The sequence below is a fragment of the Pteropus alecto genome, unplaced genomic scaffold (genome assembly GCF_000325575.1).
Source record: "Pteropus alecto unplaced genomic scaffold, ASM32557v1 scaffold190, whole genome shotgun sequence".
In the NCBI taxonomy this organism is placed as follows: Eukaryota; Metazoa; Chordata; class Mammalia; order Chiroptera; family Pteropodidae; genus Pteropus; species Pteropus alecto.
In genome coordinates, this window is record NW_006430462.1 from 4,644,268 (window position 1) to 4,669,747 (window position 25,480).

A 25,480-nucleotide genomic window follows, 5' to 3' on the forward strand; every position below is an offset into this window, starting at 1 on the left:
CTCCTGGTGGGCCTCGGAGGGGCCCTCTGGGGACAGCATCTGAGCAGGTCAGCAGCACTGGCGTGAACTCAGGGTAACCCTCCCCTTTCATCGCATAGCAAAGCCATGGCCACATGGCTCATGTGGTTAAGAATGTCCTGCCTGATGAGAATTGAGCCCAGACCTGAGCAGCTGCGCTGGGCCTGTGCCAGGTGGGGACTTAGCCCTGTTTCTGGAGCTCACGGTCCAGAGGACTCTTAGTGATGCTTCATTACACGTAGATTCAGCAGTATGGCCTTCTCGAGAAGTAGTTACGAAGGGACAGAAGCTCGCACTCAAAGGCCGAGTCATAAAGGGGCTGGGAGGTTCACAGTCAGCTGGGAAGCAGGCTCGGGCCCAACAGCCCAGCAGGAGTATGAGTCTGGGGTGCCAGCTGTGTGTTCCGTTAGCCAGAGCAGGGCCTGCAGAGGGCAGAAGTAGTAGCCACAGAGTGGGGTCTGGAGGGGTAAAGGAGGCTTTCTGCCGGGCCAGGAAAGAAAATATTAACAGTAGCCACATCTGGGCTGTGACTGTGAGCAGGGGGTTGCCGAGCTTCTTACGCAGTTCTCCATAAGTGACACTATGGGACAGGGACCCACACTAGTTTATCTCCAAAGCCCACCCACCCTGTTGCCCTTCCTGGGCCTCTGTGGACAGTTCTCCAGTCGTGGTGGCCCCATGGGCAGGACCTGGTTGTTGGGTGAAGATCTGTGTAGGTGGTGGCTTCATCACCCTTCTACCCTGGAAAGGGGAGCAGACACATCCCCTTCGCTCCTCAGCCTTGAGGGAGAAATGGGGCATGAGATTCACACAATTCCCGAGTGCCCGCTATGGGCCCAGCAGCCCCTCCCCAGTCTCGTCTCCCATTCATTCCCTGCCGGCTGCCCATCCCAGTGTCCCCTGCCAGCCTGGACTGCTCACCAGATCTGAAGTGGCCACAGTCTGTCAGCCTCTGTCCATCTGTCACACCTCAGATGGACATCACCTCTTCTGGGATGCCCCATTACCACCACCACCACCATAAGCCCACAGCTGCTCCCAGGGTTCCTTCTCATAGTCCACCCAGCTGGGTCAACCCTGGGTGTCATCTTCCCTCCCAGGCAGCAGCCCTCTCCCCTGCCACACTCTCCCCACATCCCCACACCCAGCACCACTGACCACCATGCTGTTGCAAGTCCATGGCATCTTACGGACTTTTGTACTGCAGCGTATTGGCAGATCCTCCTTGCTGGACCAGGCACCCTGCACAGACAGGACACAGTCACCCTCACAGTCCCGGTAGCCTGGGGTTTCCATGCCTCACACCATGCCCAGCATGTGAGAGCTGCGGCAGATGAATGAGAGAGAGAGTATGGGTTGTGAAGGAACGCAGGAGCAAATGAACGAATTGCTTAGTGTCTGGCAGAATTCCCTGGTGGGTGATTCTATAAGTCTGATCAAAGGCAGCCCAGCAGTTCCCTGCTTGGATTACTGTTTGGGTAACTGTGAATTAGCTCGTCAATTAGGTGGAACCTACAGCACTAGAAACGACTTTGGTTCCTAGACTGAGCCGGAACCAGCAGAGGCTCTGCCGGCCTGGGTGTGGGGACCGCAAGCCTGGGAACCAGGATACGACTGGTGGTGTCGTGTTTAACGTGGAGAATGATCCACTTAACACATATTACTATCTCATGCTTTGGGTATTAGTTTCCATAACGTGAAAAAAATTCCAGTTTTATTGTTTTTTCTATGTATTTATCTTTGTGGTAAAGCAGAGTGCCTTGGTTTGAAGGACAGGCTTCCAGGATAGTGGTGGTGTGACAACCGCAGCCCACCCCTCCTTCTTCCCATTACTTTGCTCCTCACAACAACCACATGAGGTCGGTGTCATTACAGCTTCCCCGTCGTCATCATTTGTTATTCAGGTAGCACCCTGAGGCCCAGAGAGGTCATTTTGCCCAAGGGTTATAGGCCCAGCTGCTGTATGAGCACTTGGGGTCACAGCCGTCAGTTCCTGGGCCACCATTTGGTCTGTGCAGAAGGGCTGAAGCTGTGTCACCTGTCACTTGTCACCAGCCCCAGCGCACCAGGGCTCTTCTGGGTGACCTGGGCTCCCCATGGGTTGCCCTTGAACCCTCACGGCCCTTGCTCAGGGCAGAACCCACAGTGTTGCATGGTCATTCTGGGGGCGAGCCTGCCCGGAGGTGATGTGGGTGTAACCCCCGCACCCTGTGCCCGGCTCCCCTTCCTGGCCTGTGGAAGCAGGTTCTGTCTGCAGGCCCAGGCAGCCGGGCCTAGTGGGAGAAGTGCTGCTCCTGTGACTCTCACTTTCACTTCCCTGCCCTGTATGCCCTTGGGACCTCCTTAAGTTACCCACCACATCTCCTCCTCTTCCTCTCGGCCACAGTCCCAGAGAGAAGGCGCTGAGAGCTGTTGGCAGGAGCTGGTGGTCATCTCCCTCTGCAGTGCTGGGCCCCTCGCTGGGCTGGCAGCCCATGGGCTTGTTCCTCGCCAGCTGCTCCTCCAGGCCTCACAGGTAGGGCCTGAGCGAGGCAGACTGTTCCTGATACAGCCCCACACCTGAGCTGGGGAGGCTCCTCAGAGGTGATGGCTCGTGCAGGGCCCAGGACTCAGCCCCTCCAAAACATGACCCCCACAGCCCTTAGGTGCTGTGAGTTCAGGTCAGCCCAGCTCACTCCCGCTGAGCACTTTGCGACAGGGTGGAGTGCGGCTCCTGGTGGACACTGAGGCACAAGTGGCCTCCCATGATCTCTCCATGGTCCAGCCAGATCTTGGTCTAGGCCCTGGGTGCACAGTGAGCAAAGCCCGGGGAGCTGTAACTAGAGATGATAGGGCATGTCAGAGGCAAAATGACCTTGGGAGGAAACAGAGCAGGCTGGTAGGATGGGGCGAGAGGTCAGAGCACAGACTGGCTGGAGGGGACGGGTGCGATGGGGGACGTGGAGGGAGGTGGGGGATGAGTCTGCACCAGGCAGGCTAGGAGCAGTGGAAAGCCTGGGCGACTGGGAAGAGAGGCCTGGGAGGCAGGAGGCCGGTCGTAGGAGACCTTGTGCATGGTTGCTGAGTGTTTTGCCTTTCATTGTGAATGAGGCTTGCACAGCTAAGGAGAATGGTCCAACCCACATTTTAGTAAGAGCCCGCTGCTGCTTGGAGAATGGGCTCTTGTGAGCCAGGGGCGGGTGGGTGGAGACCCTTTAGGAGGCCCTTCTTGTCACCTAAGGAGGGGTGGTGGCTTATCTTAGAGGAGAGGAGCCGGAGAGACGGAGAGACGCTAGCTGCTGCTGTGTGTTGAGGGAAGGGCCAGCAGAGTTGCTGTGGGGGTGAGAGGCCAGGCCCGCCAGGAAGGACCGCCAGGTGTGGGCCTGAGCTACTAGAAGAATGGGGGTCCCTTGCTGTCTGCCCCTCTACCCCCGCCAGCCCTCACATGCTGGACACTGGTTGGTCCTACCGGTTCAGGCAGGATGCGGGAAGGCCTTTCCCAGGAACAGATTTTGTGCAACTGACTGGTGAGCAGGGCTGGGCAGTGGGCAAGCCCCGCAGGAAACCAGACACAGCCAAGATACCCAATGGGGACAGAAAGCAGCAGGGGTGCTGGCCAACAGAGAGGGAGGTTGCCCACCATGCCCACCTCAAAGGGCCACATAAGACAGACACTGCACTGTGGGTCTCTCAGTGCACCAATGAAGGCCCACAAGGGACACATTTTGCGGGGCAGGGTGGGGATTCGGATTCCTACAGCAGGGACTTGGGAAAGCCTGTGCAGCAGGACCTCCCAGCACAGTCAGACTGGGAGGGAGTTGGCTTTGACTCCAGTTGAAGGGAGTAGCAAAGCAGAGCAAAGTGTCGGAGGGAGCACGGAGGGGGGGGCTGATCAGAGGCATGGGGGCAGTGCAGACCGCCAGAGTGGGAATCAGGGACAGAGGCGCATAGGGACGAATGGGGACTGGTGGAGATAGGTTAAGGGCAGGCACAGCAGGTATGCAGATGTAGAGGCAGCAGCTTGGAGCCAAGGCTTCATATTTGGGGCATCATAGAAATAAAGACCCGGATCAGAAGGAGCTATTTTCTGCTGGAAATCTTCTGAGGCTTTGCCGAGCCCACTCTGGAGATCATGGGGGCTCCTTGCGCCTACCCAAGCAGAGCAGTGGCGAGGGCTCAGGGGCTGCTCCGCCTCGTTCTTCCGGTCCCGTGGGCAGGTTCCTGTCCAGCTGACCACTGTTCTGCTGACAGCTTGCTCATTTTGGGGGCCTGGGAAAATGAATAAAAATAGACTCTAGAACTGTTTAAAATCAGTTGGCAAAGTGGTGGCCAGATGGTTCTGGTTCCTGTGTGCAAGGGGTAAACTATTTTGAATGTGGAAAGGGCTATTTTGAAGTTTGAATCAAATTTTAAAAGCTGCCTCCCCAATGCTGCCAGTCCTGTCAAGGAGGAGCTGTGACCGTGCCCTTGGTGTTGGGGAAGGGCTGGCCCCTGTGTGTGCTGGGCCACCTGTGCTAAGTGGGGAGTGCTCAAAGGCAAATGCCCAGCCCAACCCTGGGAGCTGCTCAGCCTCGAGGGGCCAGGTCGGTGATAGATACACAGCATGGTAGCTTGGCTGATCCTGATCCAGAGAGACCTTCCATCTGAGCCCAGCACTCTCATATCAGAGCTCCAAGGGTCCCTACTCTTGGTCTTAGAGGCCTGAGATGGCCATGCTTCTTCTAGTTTGGCAGCCTCTGAGCCAGCCAACCTGGCCTTAGTCTCAGCACCTCCCCTTCCTGTCTTGAGGAGGTGTGTAGGAGGCTAGCCGGCTGCTCTGCGGTGGGAGGGGGAGGAGAGACCCTGTCAACCCCGGTGTATCACCTGGTGTGAGCCTCTGGCCATGTAGAGGGGTCCAGGGAGACCGTGACTCCATTATTTCTCCTATTTTCCACCTTTAAGACCACAGGCCGGTGAGGGTGCGTCCACAGCAGTACCGTCGACTGGTGGAGATAGGTTAAGGGCGGGCACAGCAGGTCGACGTGAGGATCAATGCGATGGGGTGGATGGTGGGTGGGCAGCTTCAGCCCCAGAAACACGGAGAGCAAAGGGTCTGGGGACCGACCCACCAGGGAGCCCAGAAGCCTGACAGTTGCTGCCGCCCAGACACGTGGCGGTCAAGCACCTGGCAAGTCCTAGGTGGCTGCAGGTAGAAACATGGCCCTTTCTCCCAAACTCTCTGCGTCCAGGGTTACTGGAACTTGCTGTGTGCTGACAGCTGGAGACAGAGCCAGTCACCAAGCTGGCCCCTGTAGGACCAGCCTGGAACCTGCAGGCATTTGGCCCACCTCCCACCTCCTCTGTGAGTCCCAGGGCGGCCCACCCCAATGTCTAGCCACTCTCTGGCACCTTCCTCACTTATGTCCCTGTCTAGGAGGGCAGTGACAGTGCAGGAGACTGCCTGATGGTTTCCAAGCAGCCACTGAAGGCCAGTCCTGAGCAGGGTCCTGGCTCTGCAGGCCCCCCTTGAGAGCTTAAGAGCCTTTCCGGGCCCCACATAGGACAAGCAAGGGGACCCAGGCCTGCTGACCCCACACACTGCTTGCCCTCCTACGTTTGGAAAGCAATGAGGTCATTGTCAGGATTAGGATTAGGAACAGCAAACGCGATTAGAGTTTGCCCTCCTTCCTTCTGGGCACAGCTGGGCAAGAGTTTCCAGCTCAGAGATTCTCTGTGCCTGTCCCATGGGGACACCTATTTGGGTGACCAGCAGCAGCTCCCCTTGGAGCTCACACAGCTCACCCCCAGGTGGTTTCCCCTGGCTGGGCAGCCCTCACAGCGCCTTTCACCAGGCCAGGAAGGGGGAGTCCCCTGTGGGCAGGGGCCTGCCGGCCCCCCATTCTGTTGCTGAGCAGGGTCTGCTCCTCATGGGAGCTGCCTTTCCATCCTGGGCTTTTTGGTTTTCACTCTGCTTTGTGCGGCTCAGTGGGCTGGCTCCCCACCCTCCCTGCAGAGGTAGAACCACACTGGCTGCAGGTTTCCATACCTCTTCATCTCGGGGATTCTCTCAAAAGCTCTGGGGCTGAGAGAAAGGGGCAAGACTGGGAATCTGGAACCCTGTTTCCATCCTGACGACAATCACCCCAGGTCACAGAACTGGGGATTCCATAGGAGTCCTGGGGTTCAGCCCTCCGTTCATCCCATGAGGACGCCAAGGCCCAAGAGGTTATGGGCCTGCCCAGGGTGGGCAGCAAGGCAGTGCCTGTGAGGGGCCCAGACGCTGGGTTCCTTGTTCCGCCTGTTTCCCAGCCCTTGCGTGATTTGGGAGTGAGTGTTGTGTGGGGAGGGGGCTTCCTGGTGCCCAAGGCACTCAGGGCTGAGCAATAGCTGAGAGTTGTGGCAGAGCCTGGGTCAGTCAGGCCTTCCCTGGGCTCCATGCAAGCTGCCCCCAGCCAGCCCCCTTGCTGGGCCCCAGGCCTAATCCAGCTTAGGGAGCATATAGTGCACCACCCAGCTCAGCATTCCAGGCGGTGGGGCCAAACCAGCGCCTGCTTCTCCGCTGCATGGCCAGGATGGGGCCTGAAGAAGGCCGGCAGCACCAGAGAAAACCCTGGGAGTTGGGGACGGACACCAGGTAGGTGCTTTGGGTGGAGGGGGCAGATAGGCTCGCCACAGCCCACAGAGTGACCAGGGTAGCTCATCTGCTGCAGATAACACCCCCAGTGGCAGTGACAAAGGCCCCGGTCCAGCCCTTAAACATCGTGGTACAGCAGCCTCCACCCTGCCCCCACTTCAGGCAACTGTGACACTTTCTGATCTTTGTATGCCCAGCCACATGTGGCCAATATGAGGCCACAGCTATCCCAGGGATTTGACTTTCTGTCCCCCTACTGATCCACACCAGCCTGTCCTGCAGTGGCAGCAAGGTAGAGGTCACACACAACCACGTTATCAGCCAGCAGCCCTGGCTATGTGGGCAACATCCCCAGAGGCAGGGACTCACAGTGGTGCGAAGCAGGCGTGGCTGAGGCAGGGCTGGGTCCCATTGCTTGAACAGGGTTATTTTCTAACATCTTTGCTAGTGAGCATCTCTGGGATCCCAGCTGCAGTCCGAATAGGCCATGAGATACCACACCACCTACGCCCTAGGAGACTTGCTGATGAGGTCCATGAGGACTTGGATGCAGGTCCTACACATACTGCTTGGTGGCCCTGGGCAAGTCCCTTGAACTCCCCGAGCCTCTAGTCCCTCTTCTGTCATGCTATTAAAACGGCTACCTCAGTGCGTATGAGAATGCCCCAGACAGCCCTGACCCACAGTAGGTATGTGGCATGAGGGAGCTGGGGCTGGCATCAGGATAAGCAAGGGTTTTTGGGATTGAGCCAGAGAAGGGGAGGAAGACTCGATGCTGGTGGGCCACACGTGAGGGTGTGGGGAGGGATAGGGCCCCAGGAGATGAGATTGCAGAGGATTTGGGGCCAGGTCTGTGAGAGGCTGTCAGCTGTCCTGGGAAATACAGCAAACCAGCACTTTTCCCTTGGAAGAGAAAATGGTCATTTTGAAGTATTTATGGCTCGTGAACATCAAAGGCAGGAGGCAGGAAACCGAGTTGATCTTTGCGCCAAGATCATCTTTCCCGCTTTGCTGTTAGGAAGCCCAGAGGCCGTATAGCACCTTCTGACATGAGTTTGTGGGAATTATTTACCATGATCTTTGGCTACAATTTTATGCTGTTGTTTGTGCCTCGCTTACAAGTCTTATTTTAAATGTCATGAGTTATGTGAAAGCCAAGCAGCTATCTATGTTAAAACTCACAGAGACGACTAAGGGAGTGATGGCGGCAGAAAGGACGGAGCAACGCCAAGGGGAGGACAGGGGCAGAGGCGTCGGGCCTTGTGCAGCTTCCAGGCCAGGCCGGGGTGCAGCAGGTGACATGCCACTGGGCAGAGCACCCCCAGACCAGTAAGAACCCGGGAAACCATTCAGCAGCCATCATGTGTTTCGCCCATAATAAGGCTCTATGTGCGACACCGCCTGGGCCTCTGCACCCTCACTCCAAGGCAGACAGGCAAAGGTGAACATGATCTGGCTCTGTGGGGGGAACATGGCTCTGGGGTCAGGCGGACCCGGGATCCTCTCCGCTTGCCCCTTATTGACTTGAGAAGTCCCTTCTCCCTGGGCCTCAGTCTCAGGGGAGACAGGAGGACCCGACAAGAGACTTCCCTAAAGCGGTGGGCCCGGGGCCCGGTGCCCAGTGCCCATCCCGGGACATGAGGGTGTGCCTCCTCCACCAGCACCAGGCCTATTGGCAAGTTTCTGGCATGCCCTGTGCACCTGGCTTGGCCTGGTGGGCAGCCTCGGCCAGCGGCAAAGCCAGCCGGAGCTCACATAGTGTTAGGACTCCTCCTTTGATCAGCAGACAGGTGGCAGGACCTGAGACTAACTTGACTGGGCCCTGGGGCTGAGCTTAGGGCTGCAGGAAAGCAAGGATGTGGGACACGGGTCTCACAGGAGTAGCAGCTCAGGTGGACTGAGCTCTGGGTTTAGGCCCTGGGTTCTGGTCTGAGTCTGCTGACTCTTGCTGTGTGGCCTCAGAGCCTCAGTTTCACCATCTGTGGAATGAGGTGGGGAGGTCCCTGCCCACCCATCTTCCAGGACTCCTTTAAGGGTCTGGAATGTTTCTTAGGCGCGGAGTGATTTTCTGCAAACCCCCAACCCCCACCCCACTACCGCCTCTTACACGCACTGGTGCAGACTCAGCAAATAGGGGCCTTTGAGTCAGGCCACTGGGGCAAGTAGTCACTGTGTCTGCTGTCAGGGCCCCCACCCTGAGGCTTGCAGTGGTGAGGGTGGGGTGGGAACTAGGGGCAAGGTGGAGGCCACTATAGGACCCAGGGTGGTGAAAGTTTGGCTCCAGGTCACAAGCCAGGGAGTAGTCAGGGCTGGAGCTGGCTTTCCCTGGGCCCACCCAGGCCCACCTTGGCCGGGGGTGGGGGGTCACCGGATTGCATGGTAGTCAGTGAGTGCAGCTTGGGCCCACCCAGGCCCACCTTGGCTGGGGGTGGGGGGTGGGTCACCGGATTGCATGGTAGTCAGTGAGTGCAGCTCCACACCAGCAGGAGAGCCCTACAGATCCGTACTGTGCACACTCAAAATAGCCTCAGACGTGCTACTACCCTGGATGTAGGCTCTCCCGTCCCCAGAGCCTGTTAAGTGCATAAGGAGATTTCTTTCCTTCCCCGAGGTCTCTCCCCGCAACCTGTGCCAGGACACCTGTCAGTATAAATCCCTGCCCCTCCCGGAGGAGCGGGTTACGGTGGCTTAGGTATGGCCAGGCAGGAACCTGCACCCTGACCTTTTGGGGAGGATGGGAGGCCTCTGAACCTGAGCTGGCATGAACGCTCCTTTCCAGAGCCTTGCAGGGGAGCTGCCAAAAACTGAGCCTCGGTTTCCTCATCTGTTAAATGGAATGGTCCCGTTCCTCCTACCTCAAGGATGTTGCTGGGTGAGGTGAGACAGGGTGGCCATGAGCACAGGGTCTATCAGACATTACTGTTCCGTCTCACAGACAGGACACAGCTCAGAGGGGTGGAGTAGCTTGTGTAGGAGCCCAGGCCTTCCCACTCCCAATCACATGCCCTTTTCCACTGCATTTGATGGTTCCCTTGGGCAAGGAGCCCCTGCCCTGCGCACTCCATGTGGTCACTGGGGTGAGATGAGATGATGGAGGGAAGGTGACCAGAGCAGGCCTTGTTAAAAGAGTGACATGCCTGGGGCCAGCTGAGCAGCCGTCCCTCTTGAGCCTCAGGCTGGGGACCCTTTCTGCTAAGCCAGCCCAGTGGGTTACCGGGCCTCAGCTGTCCAGGAGGGTAGGACAGCCAGCCAGCCAAGCCCAGGCAGGTGCCCAACACAGAGCCGTTCCCCTGAGGGAGACCAAGATACCACACCTTCATAGGGTGTTCACTTATCCAAGAAACATTCCTGGGCAGCTGCTGAGTTTGGGAGATTGTGTGGGACTAAGTATAACAGGCACAGTTGCTAGAGAAGCCAACTTGCAGATGTGAAATTTCAGGGGAGGAGAGTGTCTGCGGGGCCCTGACTGAGCGGGGTCGGGAGCCTTCCTTGGGGAAAGGCCTGCAAAGTCTGAGCAGCAGCAGGAGGTAGAGGGCAGGTGAAGGCATTAGCCCCAGGTGCCAAGGTGATGGTAGTGGTGGCCCCCAAAAGAATATCAAAAGAGTCTCCACATCACCTCCCTGGTTCTTCCTGACTGCGCTTCAAGATAGTGCTGCTTTGTCCCCGTGTCACAGATGAGCGGCCGTGTGCTTCTCTCCCTCCAGGAACGCATGTCTAACCCTCGGGGTCAGACAGAGCGTGATGTGTGTGGAGCCCAGTGGCTGGTGGAACAAGGTGTGGGAAGGGAGTGCTGGGGGTGGCAGCCAGGACCACTAATGCAGGTTGGGCCAAGGAAACGTCCCTTCCTGCTATGTGAAGGAGTCCAGAAAGGGCAAACCCAGAGGCCTCTGGCGTGGACATTGCTGCCCTCCAGGGATGGCTGAGGCCTTAGTCCTCCTCTCCACTGTGATGACAGGGACAGAATGACCAATCTCTGATTCAAAAGTGTGGCGGAACCACCTGTGGACCTGGAAAGCTAAAAAGAATCTAGATGTCATAGTAGTCCACAAGTTTGAAGAGGGAACCTTAAAAGCAAAGTTATGTGATAAAGACTTTGAGGTAACTTAATAGAAAGTTCCAGTCCCTCTGCCAAACAAGACTCATTACCTTGAGCCAGGCAATATAGCAGACTATGGCTTTCCCGAATCCTTCTGTGCCAAAGCCAGGGACTGGCCTGAGCAGCCAGGGGTACCTTGGGTCCCACTGGGGTCTGGGGTTGTGACAGACCTCAGGTTCAGCACACAGGATATGGCAGCTGTGAGCTTGGGCTGTGAGGAAAAGCCAGTGTTCCCAGCTGCTCCTGACGAGACAGCCTTGGCCAGCAACACCCCAGGTTTGGTGCTCTCAAGTGGCATTGGAACTGTGGAACACTGACCACAGCAATCCCTGGGCTGGCGTGAGTAAGCCAGGGTCCCCATGTTCCCACAGAAGCCAGAGAGGACAACAGAGGTGTTTCTGACCACCCAGTGAATGGGGAGAAAGGAGAGACCAGCACCCCAGGGTCTTCCTCACTGCTCTGCAGGGTGTGGAGGGTAGGGGCACATAGGCCCCCACCCCGCCCCAGACCCAGTGTTCATAGGCCACTGCTCCCTCCCCAGGCCTGCAGGGACTTCCTGGAACTAGCGGAGACACACAGCCGGAAATGGCAGCGTGCGCTGCAGTATGAGCAAGAGCAGCGCGTCCACCTGGAGGAGACCATTGAGCAGCTGGCCAAGCAGCACAACAGCCTTGAGCGGGCCTTCCGCAGCGCCCCTGGCCGGGCCGCCAACCCCTCCAAGAGCTTCAGCGAGGGTGAGTGGGGCCACCTGGCCTCTGTCCATCTGACTGGTGCTCTGTCCACTCCACCCTCAGCCTCCCCCTCGTCCAGCTGGCTCTCTTACGTGGTCCCCAATACACACGCCCTTTAACGTGCCCACACTGGGGCTTGTCTTGGCCAACTCTGGCCAGCTTCTCTGTGGCTTCGTATTTCTCACGAGTGCCACCAACTGGCAACAGTCTCCCTGTAAACAAGTTCAGTGAGCCCAGCTGTCCCCTGGCAGCTGTCCCCAGGGCTGCCAGGTGGCCACCTCAGGCTAGGGGTCATGGGTACCCTGGGAAGGGGTCTGTCAGAAAGGGCACCTGGGCCACAAACAGACTGACCAGCACGTTGAGAGATCAGGGAGGCTTCGGGAAGGAAAGAGACAGGGCACTGACAGGAAAGCAAGTTCCAGAACAGCAAGTGAGGGCAGCTGCAGCCTCTGTGGCAGGGCTGCCAGGTGGCCACCTCAGGCTAGGGGTCATGGGTACCCTGGGAAGGGGTCTGTCAGAAAGGGCACCTGGGCCACAAACAGACTGACCAGCACGTTGAGAGATCAGGGAGGCTTCGGGAAGGAAAGAGACAGGGCACTGACAGGAAAGCAAGTTCCAGAACAGCAAGTGAGGGCAGCTGCAGCCAGGTTAACCAGGACGAGGTGACCAAAGTAGGGAGGGGCTGGAAGGTGAAGTGGGGACAATGTCAGAGGGCAGGGTGGGGGCGCCCCTTGGGCTCTGGACTTCTCCTGGTGGGGCGAGACAAGCCTTTGTAGGGTTGTAAACTGAAGCAGCAACTTTGTGCGTGTCCCTAGGAAGCCTCTTGACTCCCAAAGGAGAGGACAGTGAGGAAGATGAGGATACCGAGTACTTCGACGCCATGGAAGATTCCACATCCTTCATCACTGTGATCACGGAAGCCAAGGAGGACAGGTGGGCTCTCCGGGCAGGCAGCCGCCCCAGAAGGACCCTTTCCTGGGGCAGCCATTCCCACCTTGTTCTTCTCGTGCTCCATCTGTTCCTATTTGTACATGGGGTTTTCTTTTAAGTCTCGCTCCAGGTGGCATTTTCGCTTAGATTGGTTCTGTTCTTCCTTAAATCAAAAATGCCCAAATAGAGTTTGTATCAGGATTTCATTTTAAATGGAGATGGAAAACAGTTCCAGCCTAGGGAGGTGGGGGCAGGGGCTGGGGCTCGCTTAGAGTTGCACAAGGTCCCCTCCAGCATGTCAGCAATCGAGAATAGAAGAGAGATGGAGGAAGTATCTTTGTTTTTCTAGTTCTGAGCTTTTGTTTCATTTTTCACAAAAGCCTGCTCTTTCAGGACGTTTCTAAATACACATTAGAACACGCAGTAGCAACCGGGACATTGACTGGCACTGAGAGCCACGTTGTCAGACTCCCTGCAAGCTTCAGCAAGTGCCCGTGGGGGTGGACCCTGCTGGTGCACAACATGTCAGAGAGAAGGCATAAATTAGCCAGGTGGGCAGGCTGGGCTCAACCTGTGTCCCGGCTGTGGTTAGAGGCGAACATGCCAGGGCTGAAATGTCAATATAATATAATTGGGAGTTCTGTCCTTATTAGGGTCTTTATTCTCAAATGCTCAAGGTCCTAACGAGAAAAGGGCTGTCGAGTACAGTAGGGCTGCGAAACACAAGGGTGGCGATGAGCTCCACAGTTGTCTGGGGCTCCTGCTGCGTCCTGGGGACAGTGACAACTAACCATAGCCTGTGCTGCCCACCGCCACCTTTAGCCGTGGGGCGTGTCAGAGTCGCAGAACCTCCTGTGCTTGCCCATGACTGGATGAGGAACTGCAAGGTTGCCATTGGTCTTATTCTCCACCTCTGTTCTGCTGCCTGCCACAGCCCACCTGTCTTCCATGGGCCCCTGAAGCCCAGTCCAGGAGGAGGAGGCCAGTGAAAACCCCTGGCCTTGCTTTACCATGTCCCTGTCCTGGTTTCTTCCAAGGAAAGGGCTGTTTGGATCTCTTCTACCCGTCAGGAACGCTCTGGTCCTATCAGCAGTATATTTCCAGCTCAGAATCATTTTCCATTTCCCAATAATATTTTTAAATTGCTTCTATTGCTCTCAAAATGAGCATAGCTTGGCCGTTCTGAACTTCCACTTTATCACCCAGCAGTGCCATTCTCTGGGCTCTGCAGCCAGGAGGGTCCTGCTCAGGCTGCCCTCCGATTCCTCTCCCATCCTTCCAGTACCTGGAGCCCCCAGGGACCCAGGCCTAGCTTCCTTCATGCCCCATCCCCAGCATCCTTCTATACCTCAGCCCAAAGCCCCAAGCCCTTCTGGTCCCACCCGACCAGTAAGCAGTGACTCTCCTGCTTAATTTAATATTAAGCAGTGACTCTCCTGCTTAATACTTCTTTGGCTCCCATGGCTCCTGGCACAGCCCCGAGACCCACACAGCTGACCCACCCCCGTGTTGCAGCGACACTGTGCAGCGGCAGGGGCAGGTCCTCTGCCTGTGTCCCCTCATGTTCAGCGCCCTCCTACTTACCCCGATGACCTGGGTGACTCCTTCCCATCCTTTGAGTTCCTGACTGACAAGTATTTGTCCTCCACCCCAGCTGGCCTAGGTCACCCTTCCTTGGGGCTCCCTCTGCGCCAGCCATAGTGCCCCTGCTGCTCTAACCCACCGTCTCCCCACAAGTATTCATGGGCACAGGGATGCATCTGATCCACATCCTGCCCTTCTGGAACCCAACTAGTGCAGGAGTCAGTGGGGTCTGTGGCAGAGGGGCCCATGGGGCTCCAGGAGGCCGTCCCAGAGGAGGTGCCCACTCCCAGCCTCCTCTGGTCCTGGGTCAGCCAGTCCTCAGGAGGGGACTGTGTACAGGGACCTCAGGTGAAGGCTTTGTTGAGCAGATGCTCCCACAAGGCATCAGTGGGTGGGAGCCCCTCCAGATCGCTGCCCCAGGTCCCACAGCCCCATCTGAACTAGAGACACCCTACTGGAGAGGCAGCCTTGGGCAGGCTGCCCCTCGGACCTCACTGAGGGGTCTGGATAGAAGGTGGCCAGGTCTTGGAGAAACCTTGAAATTTGTAAATAACTTGACTCTTTTTGTTTCTTGCAGAAAAGCTGAGGGTGGGACAACAGGCTCAGTGGACTGGACCTCATCAGACAATGTGAGTAGGGGAAGACTCTGAGGGTGGCCAAGGGGGAAGGCTGGCACTTTGAGTTTGGGGGGCCCCCAGTGTGGGCCCAGTGCCCTGGCTGCCTTCAGGTCCCTGGTCTGCCTTCATCTGATGGTTTAGGCAGAGCCAGCCTACCCCTCCTGCCAGCAGTGTCCAAGTGGCCAACTGGTCCTCAGACTGCCCTGGGCAAGGTGTGGAGGGCCAAGGGAGGCTATGGCCTCTGCTGATGTGCACTCTGCTTCTCTGGCAGGTGCTGGATGGTGCCTCACTTGTGCCCAAGGACCCCCCCAAAGTCAAGAGGCGAGTCCGCATCCCCGACAAGCCCAACTACAGCCTTAATCTCTGGAGCATCATGAAGAACTGCATCGGCCGGGAGCTCTCCAAGATCCCCATGCCAGTAGGTGCTCGGGCAGGACGGCCTCACTGGGTCCCCTGGGGCTGTTTCCTTGTGCGTGGACTAGAAGTAATGCCTCGTGTCAAACACAGGCAGCCCTAGGTGTCATTTTCTTAATGACATCTGGGAAGCGTGTAATGAATTATTGAATCGTGTCCCAAGAGCAGAGGCCTCAGGCCCTGAGGGAAGGAGCCAGGGAGGACCTATGCATTGGTCAGAGACATGGGGAACCCCAAAGCACCACTGCGTCTGACGGGGCCTCACCATATCCTGCTGTCTGGCCTCGTAGATGGGGTATGGCAGGACTGGGGAGTAGGTGGACAGGCAGGTCCTCCTCTGTGCTGGGAGCTGTCCCTGGTGTCCACCCCAACAAGGTCATACAGCAGACTGATGGCAGGGCAGGCATCCTCATGCTGCCAGGCTGTAATGGCACCTCAGCCAAGGAAGAGCTTAAGGGCTCCCGGCCAGACTTGGTTTTACTGTGCGACCCGAGATGAGTCCCTTCACATCTCTGGCCTGTGTGTCCATATCTGCAAAGTGGGGAGAATAAAAGCATCCACTTCAGAGTGTCTGGGAGGATGAAATGAGAGCACACAGGAAGACCCTGTCTGATGGCCAGCCCAGGGATGCAACCCAGCACCACAGGGGGCGGGTAACTCTGCCCTATCTGAGGCTGAGATGGGGGGCCCTGCACAGGAGCACTTGACAGAACACTTGCATAATGGCTCAGAATATGAGAAAGACCCACTTTGTCCATTATTCATTCAGTAACTGATTCCTGTGATTCCGTGTCAAACAAGTCAGAAACCCTGACTTTCCTGGCGTTTACATCCTGGGAGGGGAGACTGGCAGCAAACATAATGCAAGAGTACAAGACACAGCAGGTCAGGAAGTGGTGAGGGCTGTGGAGAAAACCGAGGCAGGAGAGGCCAGGCAGAGGCTCAGAAAATAAGAAAAACCCCCTTTTTCATTATTCATTCAGTAACTGATTCCTGTGATTCCGTGTCAAACAAGTCAGAAACCCTGACTTTCCTGGCGTTTACATCCTGGGAGGGGAGAAGACTGGCAGCAAACATAATGCAAGAGTACAAGACACAGCAGGTCAGGAAGTGGTGAGGGCTGTGGAGAAAACCGAGGCAGGAGAGGCCAGGCAGACGAGCAAGTAGGGCTGTGGTGTTAGGAGTCACCTGAGGAACCTCCCTGAAGGTGTCGTTTGAGCAGCAATGTTCCTGAACAGCTGAGAAAAGCCAGGGTGCTATGCTGACCTCATGTCTGTGCTGGGAGCAACCCTCTCAGCTGGACACCCCGGCCTGACCACCCGCCTGCCCTCAGGTCAACTTCAACGAGCCCCTGTCCATGCTCCAGCGGCTGACAGAGGACCTGGAGTACCACCACCTGCTGGACAAGGCGGTGCACTGCACCAGCTCCGTGGAGCAGATGTGCCTGGTGGCCGCCTTCTCTGTGTCCTCCTACTCCACCACTGTGCACCGCATCGCCAAGCCCTTCAACCCCATGCTGGGGGAGACCTTCGAGCTGGACCGCCTCGATGACATGGGCCTGCGCTCCCTCTGCGAGCAGGTGAGGCCCTTGACTCACACTCTAGCCAAGCTGCTCCTGCCAGGCCTGGAGGCTGGAATGAGACAAATGGGAAGCAGCCTCTGACCCTGACATGCCCATTCCCAAAGGGCCATCAATCTGGGGTCCAATCAAGCATCTTGGCCTCCTGTGGCAAAGACAGGCCCAGGCCCAGGGGCACACTGTCCTAGCAGGCCTCCTGGACATGGTGAGGGCCGCAGTGAGAGAATAGCTTGATGAGGACAGTGTGAGGGGAAGGGGAGGACTCCTGTCCCAGCCAGGAACCATGGAGCAGTGGTCGGGGGACCTTTGCAGGGTGCTGTTGGGGAGTCCGGGTGGGTTGGAGCATGGGGTCACCACTGAGCTGGCAGAGAGGAATCTGTGCCCCAAGGGCCCCCGTCAGTGACAGTGGAGGCCTAGAGTATGAGGCTCCAGAGGTCCTGCCCTGGGACATGCGGTCAACTTACCTCCATGCCTTCCCAGCAAAGACACACAGTATCCCCACGAGGCAGAGACAAAAGTGGGTGCCACAGGCTGGGAGCCTCAGCACTGGCATCTTAACCTGAGCTATGGTGTCCTTGTGTGAAGAGGGCTGATTCTCTTGGTGCCTCAGTAGGTGCTGGGAGGGCCCAGGCAGGTATGCAAGAAGGTGTCCAGAATAGAGCTTCCAGGTCAGGCTGCCACTGCACCTCCTGTGTGCCAGGCACAGCTCTGGGCCCTGGGGTTGAGCTCAGAAAGCAGACGGTTCACAATCCAGTGGTGAGTTTAAAAGGCATGCTCTGCTGCTATGTGGACCTGTAGGAGGCAGCTGTGGTGGCCAGATCAGGGAAGGTCAGAGCCTGGGCATGTTGAGAAGGTGGAACCTAGGGATCTGCTGATGCTCTGGATGTGGAGAGAGAGAAAGCAGCAGGGGAAGGCAACAAAAGTGACCCTAGGTTCTTGGCCTGAACTACTGTGTGAATGCATTTCTTCATTCAACAGAGTTGGATCAAGTGCCCATGATGTGCCAGATGCTATTCAGGTGTTGAGGGTACAGCCAGCTGAAAAATGACTGTTCTTATGGCCTGGGGGGCAGGGGCAGGTACTGTGTATGTTGGATGGTTCTGGTTCTTTTAGAAAGGAGCTGGTCAAGGAGCAGTTTGGCTGATGCAGAGAGAGTGAGAGAAGGCAAAGAGAGAGGAAGTTAGGTGGGCAGCTGGCGGACTCTGGCAGATGGAAGAGGCATGACACTCGGACTTGTTTAATGGGGCTGCCATGGAGAGTGGAGTGTGGGGCATAAGGATGGAGCAGGGAGGCCTTTGCACCATGTACTGTGGCCTGGGGAAGTGGGAGTAGGGAAGGGGCTGATTCTAGATACGTTTTGAAGAAAGAACAGCCAGGATTTGCTTATGATTCGATTAGGAACGTGAGAAAAAGGGGCCAGCGCTGATTCCAAAGCATTTGGTATGAGCAGCTAGAAAGACCAGATCAACTGCCTGAGAGGGAAGCGATAACACGGAGCCCCAGGGCCAGCCCTGGGGGTCACACATCCCTGAGTTTGCCAGTTGGGTAAGCTCTAGTGAGTGTGTGGGGGCCCTGGTGTATGCAACGGGCAGGCTCAGGGACACTCACCCTTTGCACAGGAGTGGGTGGCAGGTTTGGCTTGTCCTTCTAAGATGTAGGAAGAAAGTGGGGCTGCCACTTACAGAGATGGGAGATGAGAGATGCAGGCAAGGGCATCAGGAGCTCTGATCAGTCTGAGAAGCGATCTGAGTGGAGGTGTCCAGTGGGCAGCTGGAGGGTACAGCTGCAGTTCTGGGGCAGGGGCATGACTGATGCCATGAGATAGCAATGAAGTACCCTGGAGAGTGAGGGGGCTGAGGAGAAGCTGAGCTCTAGGACCCTTTGCCCAAAGGAGTCACAGAAATGAGGGAGAACAGACAAGGGAAAGTTGATGGTGGTGTCCTGGCAGAAAGACAGTGATCAGGGGTACACAATGCTGTGAGAGGAAGGGGTGGAGGTGCTAGGGGCCCCAATGTGGGTGGGCCCAGAGCAGGTCACCTACTTGGACTCCCATATTGGAGCCAGGCTGGCCAGGAGGCAGGGCCTAACTCTGTCCCTTGGTTAAAAAGGCTTCCTCAGTCTGGGCCTCTTCCATGTAACACAGCACAGCAGATATGCCCCTTTGCTGGCGAGTGGGGAGGTTAACTAGAAAGTAGGCATGGAAGCCCTTGGTAGAGAGTAACACCCACTTTATCAGCCCTCAGCATGGCCTGTCACAGGTACCATGACATCCTGAAGACACAGGCTCTGTCATCATCTCCATTTCACAGCCCAAGAGTCAGACATAGAGACACCCCAGTCCTCGTCTTACGACCACAGCAGGTTGGGGCAGGCCTAGGACAGCTGCCCAGACTGCACTCACTGCCATGCCCTCGCCTTTCTGCCTGGAGCACTGTCATGGATCTGTGGCCCCCAGAGTAGCAGCTAGACCTGCTGTCAGGGCCACAGAGCTGTTCATACCGGGCACAGGGCAGGCTGTTCCTCCCGGCTGGCCTGGGCCCATGTCCAGCAGATGTTCATGTCCTGTGGGTCTGGTCTCAGGTGAGCCACCATCCTCCATCAGCCGCACACTACGTGTTCTCCAAGAATGGCTGGAGCCTCTGGCAGGAGATCACCATCTCCAGCAAGTTCCGGGGGAAATATCTCTCCATCATGCCGCTAGGTGAGTTGGGACCATGTGTTCTCCCAGGGAAGAAAGACATTCTGGATAAGAGAGAGAGTTTTGCCAACCTAGAAGCCAGCTTGGGGCCTCAGGGGTGACGTTAGTCTCCCTGTAGGTATGTTCTCAGCCCCACCCCCACAGGCTTCCTAAATACCTCCCTGGCCAGTGTGTCCCTTCCCCAGACTGCATGAATCCTACTTCCAGTTCTCAAGACCCTGGGACTGTGGGCTGGCAGGCTGGCTGGGGTCCAGCATGGTGGGTCATGACCTCTGACACTACATCTGGCCTCCAGGTGCCATCCACTTAGAATTCCAGGCCAGTGGGAATCACTACGTATGGAGGAAAAGTACCTCTACTGTGCATAACATCATTGTGGGCAAGCTCTGGATCGACCAGGTCAGGGGGTGCTCTCGGGGTGGGGGCATGTAGCCCGGAGACAGACCACTGAACACTACCCTCCCTCACCAGACAGGGGACATTGAGATTGTGAACCATAAGACCAAGGACCGGTGCCAGCTGAAGTTCTTGCCCTACAGCTACTTCTCCAAAGAGGTAGCCCGGAAGGTAAGCAAGGCCACCTCTCATAGCCTCAGAGGACCCAGAGTGGGCCTGTCCCTATGCTGGTCCTGCCAATGTCCACAGGTGACAGGCGTGGTGAGTGACGGCCAGGGCAAGGCCCACTACGTGCTGTCAGGCTCCTGGGACGAACAGATAGAGTGCGCCAAGATTGTACAAAGTAGCCCCAGCAGCCCCAGCCTGGATGGGAAGCAGAAGACAGTGTACCAGACGCTGCCGGCCAAGCTACTATGGAAGAAGTACCCACTGCCGTGAGTGGGGCTGCAAGGGGCCTCTGAGGGCGGTGGGGCAGGGCAAAGACCAGGCAAGGAGAAGGAGGCAAGTGGGCACTGGACAGGCAGGGGACCCTGCTCAGCCAGACATTCAACTGTAACTAGGTGACATTATCTGATATTAGCAAGTCCTATGCAGAGACTTCAAACAGGCTGACAGGACAGAGTCCCCATAGTCCAAGGAATGAAAACCAAGAAACAGAAAACTGTAAAAAGTGGCACGACAAACTCCAAAGGCAGCAAAACAGAAATTCCACAAAGGAAAAATAAAATAATTGAAATTGAGAACTCCATGGGAAGGTTGAATGGAATCCACAGAGTAAATATAGGTCAGAAGAAATAACCAAACACTTCAGATAAAGAGACAAAACCTGGAAAAGAGAAGCTAGAGAGGGCTTACCACCTAGTAACCCAGAGTGAGTCCCTGAAGCAGTGTCCCCAGCAGTCCTGGGAGCCCGTGAGAGTGCAGAACCTCGGTCAAGTCTCCAGGGCATCCCTGGCACGTCCTAGTTGAGAGTGGAATTTAGTCTGGAAGGAAAGAGACCATATCTGAAGAGAAAACAATGGAGAATGTTCTACACCTAAATTTATACAGTGAAACTGTTGAAGCTAAACCAAAAAGAAAATATTAAGCAGCCAGATTTTTAAAAGACATTACTTCCCAAGGAATAGCAGACTGACAGCTGTCACCTCATCAGTAATAATGGGAGCCCGAAGACAGTCAGATGCGATCTTCCATGTGAGGACTTATTGCCAGCCTAGAATTATACACCCATCAAGAACATCTTTACAGAGTGAAGTTAAAATAGACATTTTCAGACAAATAAAAACTCAATTTGCCATCAGCAGACCTGCACTAAAGGATGTACCTCCAACAGAAGGAAACTGATCCCAGATGGAAGATTTAAAATGAATGAATGAATAAAGAAACTTTGTGAAGCTAAGCGAACAGTGAATAATCATAAATAATAATGTGGGGTTTAAAATCTAAGCATAAAATACAACTGTGTGATCATGTAAGTCAGAAAAGGGTTAAATGGAAAGAAACTTTTTTAAAGCCTTCACGCTACCCAAGAAAAGGGTCAAGATGTGCATTAACTTTTGAGTGTATAAAGTATACATATTGTAATTCCTAGAGTAACCACTAAAATAATATATTCAATTGGAATCCCAGTAGGAAAGAAAAGAAATAAAAGTGGAGAGGAGAAATAGTTAAAGAAATAATGGAGAGGAACTTCCCAAAATAAAAAGATAGTTAGTGAAAAACCTCAGGCTAAAAGGGCCAGTAGAGCTCCAGAGACAAGAGAGAAAGAAAAACTTCTGCCTAGACCACACCATAGTGAAAATTAAGAATACCACGGAGAAAAATTCTAATAGCTTCCAGAGAGGACTAAATGATGTCAGTCAAGGATGAAGAATCAGATTGACATCAGATTTTTCAATAGCCAGTGCTGGGGTAATATTTTCAAAGTAATGAAGAAAATGAAATTACAAGGTAAAATTTTCTATCCAGCCAAGCTATCATTCAAATATGAGGGCATAATAAAATCATGTCCTCAGGGAACAGCCTCAGAAAGTGTGCCACACAAAAACTCACGATGAAAATGATACTGGCACAGTACTTTAAAAGGGAGAAAAAAAAAATCCAGAAGGTGCTATAATACATACCAAAGAAAAATAGGAAATATTCCCATAACACAGAATTAAAAGAGTAGATGATGTTAATGTGACGGGGTTTGGGGAGATAGAAGACACCAGCAGATGTGACGGAATGCTAAGTTCTTATTAAAAGGAAAAAAAGGATATAAGATTTTTTTTAAATAGTAAGAAGGGATTTAAGAGAAAAAGGACAAAAACAGTAAATTAACACAGTAGAAATAGGTCCAAGAATAATAACTATAAATAGATGAAACTCACCAGTTAAAAAGCGAAATACTGATGGATGGAATTTTTTAAAATCCAGATACATGCACCTTTTAAGAGATATCCAGAACATGAAGATGTGCAATGGCTGAAAGTAAAAGATAAACATATCACAAAAATACTAACCAAAAAAGCTGTAATAGCTGTATTACTATCAGGTAAAAGAGACTTTAAGACAAAAGCATTATTAGAGATGGAAGAGTTACTACATGATAAAAGGTTGAGTTCTTCAAGAAGATATAATAGTTTCAAACATTATGCACGTGATGAAAATCTACAAATATACAAAGTATATATTGGTAGTAATGGAAGAAACTGATAAATCCATTGCTACAGTAGGAGTTTGAGAGACTTCAGTACACCCCTGTCATATATTATTAATAGGTGAACTGTGGGAAAAAAACTGCAATGACATGAAGGAGATTGAAACAATACAGGAAATATACAAACATGATTGCAACAATCAGAGAACATACTTTTTACTCTAGTATACATGGAACGTATGCAAAAATCAATCAGTCATACACTAAATCCTAAAGAAAGCCTCAACAAATTTACAGAGGGTAGCTAGCATACAGACCATGATCTATGATAAGTTAGAAGGTATGATGAAGATGACAAAAAGTCCCCACATATTTGGAAAAATTTTTAAGTTGCTAAAGAAATCATAGATAATAAATTAGAATGGAAAAAATTTAAATACCTGGAACTGAATGAGAATGAAAAGATAACAAACTGGCTAGATGTAACAAAGACAGTGCTTTGAAGGAAATGCATTGCCTTAAATAGGTATATAAGCTCATGAATTTTGAGGGTTTTTTCTTTTCCGAGTTTCCATTCTAAGAAATTACAGAAAGTTCAACATATAAACCCAATGAAAGAAAAAAAATAAGAGCAGAGATTAATAATATAGGAAAAAGTAAAATAAAGAAGTTTCAAAAGCTGATTTTTCGAGGAAAAAAAACTGACGAAACTACTGATAAGACTGATCAAGAAAAAATATAGAAATAAATATTAATGAAAAAAGTTTCATATAACATGTAAAGTGTAAAGAGATAATTAAAATCTGGATAGAAAGGACAAATTCTTAAAAATGTATAACTTACAAGAACTGAGTCTAGAAAAAATAAAAGGCATGAATAATTTAAGAAACAGAAGCAGTGTAAAAATTCCCACAAGGAAAACACAAAGCCCAGATAATTTTATAGATGAATTCTACCAAATTCTCAAGAAATATATTATTCCAATTCTACATAAAATCTTACAGATCACAGAAAAAGAAATAGTCTTCTGTCTTATACCGTGAGGCCAGGAAAACCCTGTTACCAAACCAGGCAAAAAGAGTAGTAGATATAAATAAAAGTTCTACCTGTTTTCACTCAAATATACAAGCAAAATTCCAAAATAAGACATCAAAAAATCCAACAGTGTATAAAAAAGATAACACTCTTCAATCATGTTGAGTTTATCCTGGGTAAGCAAGGATGATTTAGAAAAAAACAAAAATTAATTCACCACAATAACAGACCTCCATAGACTCAGAAAAAGCATCTTAGGTGCCTCAATATAAGATTAATATGAAAAAGTCAGTTGCATTTCTACACACTAAAAGAAAACAACTAGAAAATACAATTTAAGAGAAAACACCAATTATCCTATCAGAGAACACCAAGGACTCTATAATATATCCAAGACCTCTATATAGAAAATTATAAAACTTTACTGAGATATCAAAGGAAGGCTAAAGAAATGGAGAAAGATACAATGTTTATGGATAGAAAGACAGTATTATAAAGATTTCATGATCTAAAGAGTCAGTAGATCAAATAAAAATCCCAATAGTGATTTGTATGGAACTTGATATTATGATTTTTAAATTTATACTGAAGAATAAAGGGCCAGGATATTTATAAAGAAGAAGAGAGAAAAGAAGACTTGCTCTGCTAGATACCAGGATGTATTTTGAAGCAATAGTGGAACAGAATTGTGAGCCGGAAACACCCATGGATGTATGTATCTTTGGTATATCACAAATGTGGCATATCAGATCATGTGGACAGATGGCACTGTTCACTACAAGTATCTGGGAAAAAATGTTTATCCACATGGAAAAAGATGAACTGAATCTCTACAATATAACAAAAATCGATTCCATATAAAGGTCTTACAATAAGTATTGTTAAAAAACAAGATTAGATTTAAATCCAATGTACTGATACATTGGATTTAAATCTAATCTTGTTTTACATTACACTAAGTGCTCCTACTATAGGCATAAGATTTCAGACAAGTTTTGAAAATCTAACTTTGTGGTTTACAAGAGACACATCTTAAGAAAATAAAGATTACTAAAATAAAAGGAAAAGATATATCCATGGAAGCACCAAAGAGAAGCTGCTGTAGTCATATTAATATCACAAAACAGACTTTAAAACAAAAAGTAAGAGTAATGATAAGAGAGACATATGATAAATGTTCCATTCACCAGGAAGATGAGTTTTAAATCTGAATGGACCGTTACCGAATAACATACTCAAAATATATACAGCAAAAGTTGGTAGAAATATAAGGAGAAATGGACTAATTTACAACCAACGTGGGAAATTTTAATATACCTCTCTTAGCAATGGATAGAAGTCAAAAAAATTTTTTTAAGTCAGGAGTATAATTTGAACAATAGAACCCACTGGACAGTTGTGTAACACTGCACTGAACAACTATAAAAAACACATTCTCTTCAGTTACACATGGAGCATTTGTAAAAACTGACCATGTATTGGGCCATAAAGCAAATTTCAAAGAACTGAAATTATACCAAGCATATTCTATGACTCCAAGGCAATTATGCTAGAAACAAAGATAATTATAAAAATCCACGTTTATAAATGTAAGAAATATACTTCTACCAATCCATAGGTCAAAGAAGATATAATGGAAATTAGAAAATATAACTGCATGATAATGAAAGTAATACTTATCAAAAATAGTGGGATTTAGCTAACGCAGTACTTGGAATGAAATGTAGCCTAAAAATGCACATATTAGAAAAGAAGAAAAGCTGAAAAATGAGCTAAAGCAGCCATCTCAAGAAGTTAGAAAAAGAACAGCAAAATAAACTCCAGCAAAGTAGAAAGAAGACTATAAACACAAAATCAATAAAGCAGAAAAACCTAAATCAGGATCAACAATATTTCATCTTCCACTAATGAAGAAAATGGACAAATCTCTGACCTGTTAAGAACAGAGAGAAGGCACATATAATCAGCATCAGAGATGCAAAGTGATGTTGCTGTGTCACCGACATTACAGCAATAATGTGGATATTATGAAACAATTTTACACTGATGGATTTGAAAAAGTGGAGGAAATGGGCAAATTCCCAGAGAAGTATAGTGTAGCAAAGCAGATGCAGATGAGTAGAGGGAGCACGTGAGGTGAAGGAGGAAA

The 25,480-nt window shown here is 52.1% G+C and overlaps 1 protein-coding gene across 3 annotated transcripts in view; it reads left to right on the forward strand.

Annotated features, from left to right (window-relative positions):
- Positions 1-25,480, forward strand: part of OSBP2 (oxysterol binding protein 2) — a 162,075-nt gene that overhangs the window by 134,994 nt on the left and 1,601 nt on the right. For 2 of the 3 annotated variants that reach the window (XM_006904922.2, XM_006904923.2), the window contains 9 exons: positions 11,248-11,440; positions 12,253-12,370; positions 14,529-14,580; positions 14,840-14,986; positions 16,316-16,561; positions 19,142-19,262; positions 19,555-19,658; positions 19,731-19,826; positions 19,905-20,089. In XM_006904922.2, coding sequence (XP_006904984.1) covers positions 11,248-11,440; positions 12,253-12,370; positions 14,529-14,580; positions 14,840-14,986; positions 16,316-16,561; positions 19,142-19,262; positions 19,555-19,658; positions 19,731-19,826; positions 19,905-20,089 — 1,262 coding nt within the window. Of the gene's footprint in view, positions 1-6,493; positions 6,611-11,247; positions 11,441-12,252; positions 12,371-14,528; positions 14,581-14,839; positions 14,987-16,315; positions 16,562-19,141; positions 19,263-19,554; positions 19,659-19,730; positions 19,827-19,904; positions 20,090-25,480 lie in introns of those variants that run through there. The other variant, XM_006904924.1, reaches the window with a different exon arrangement.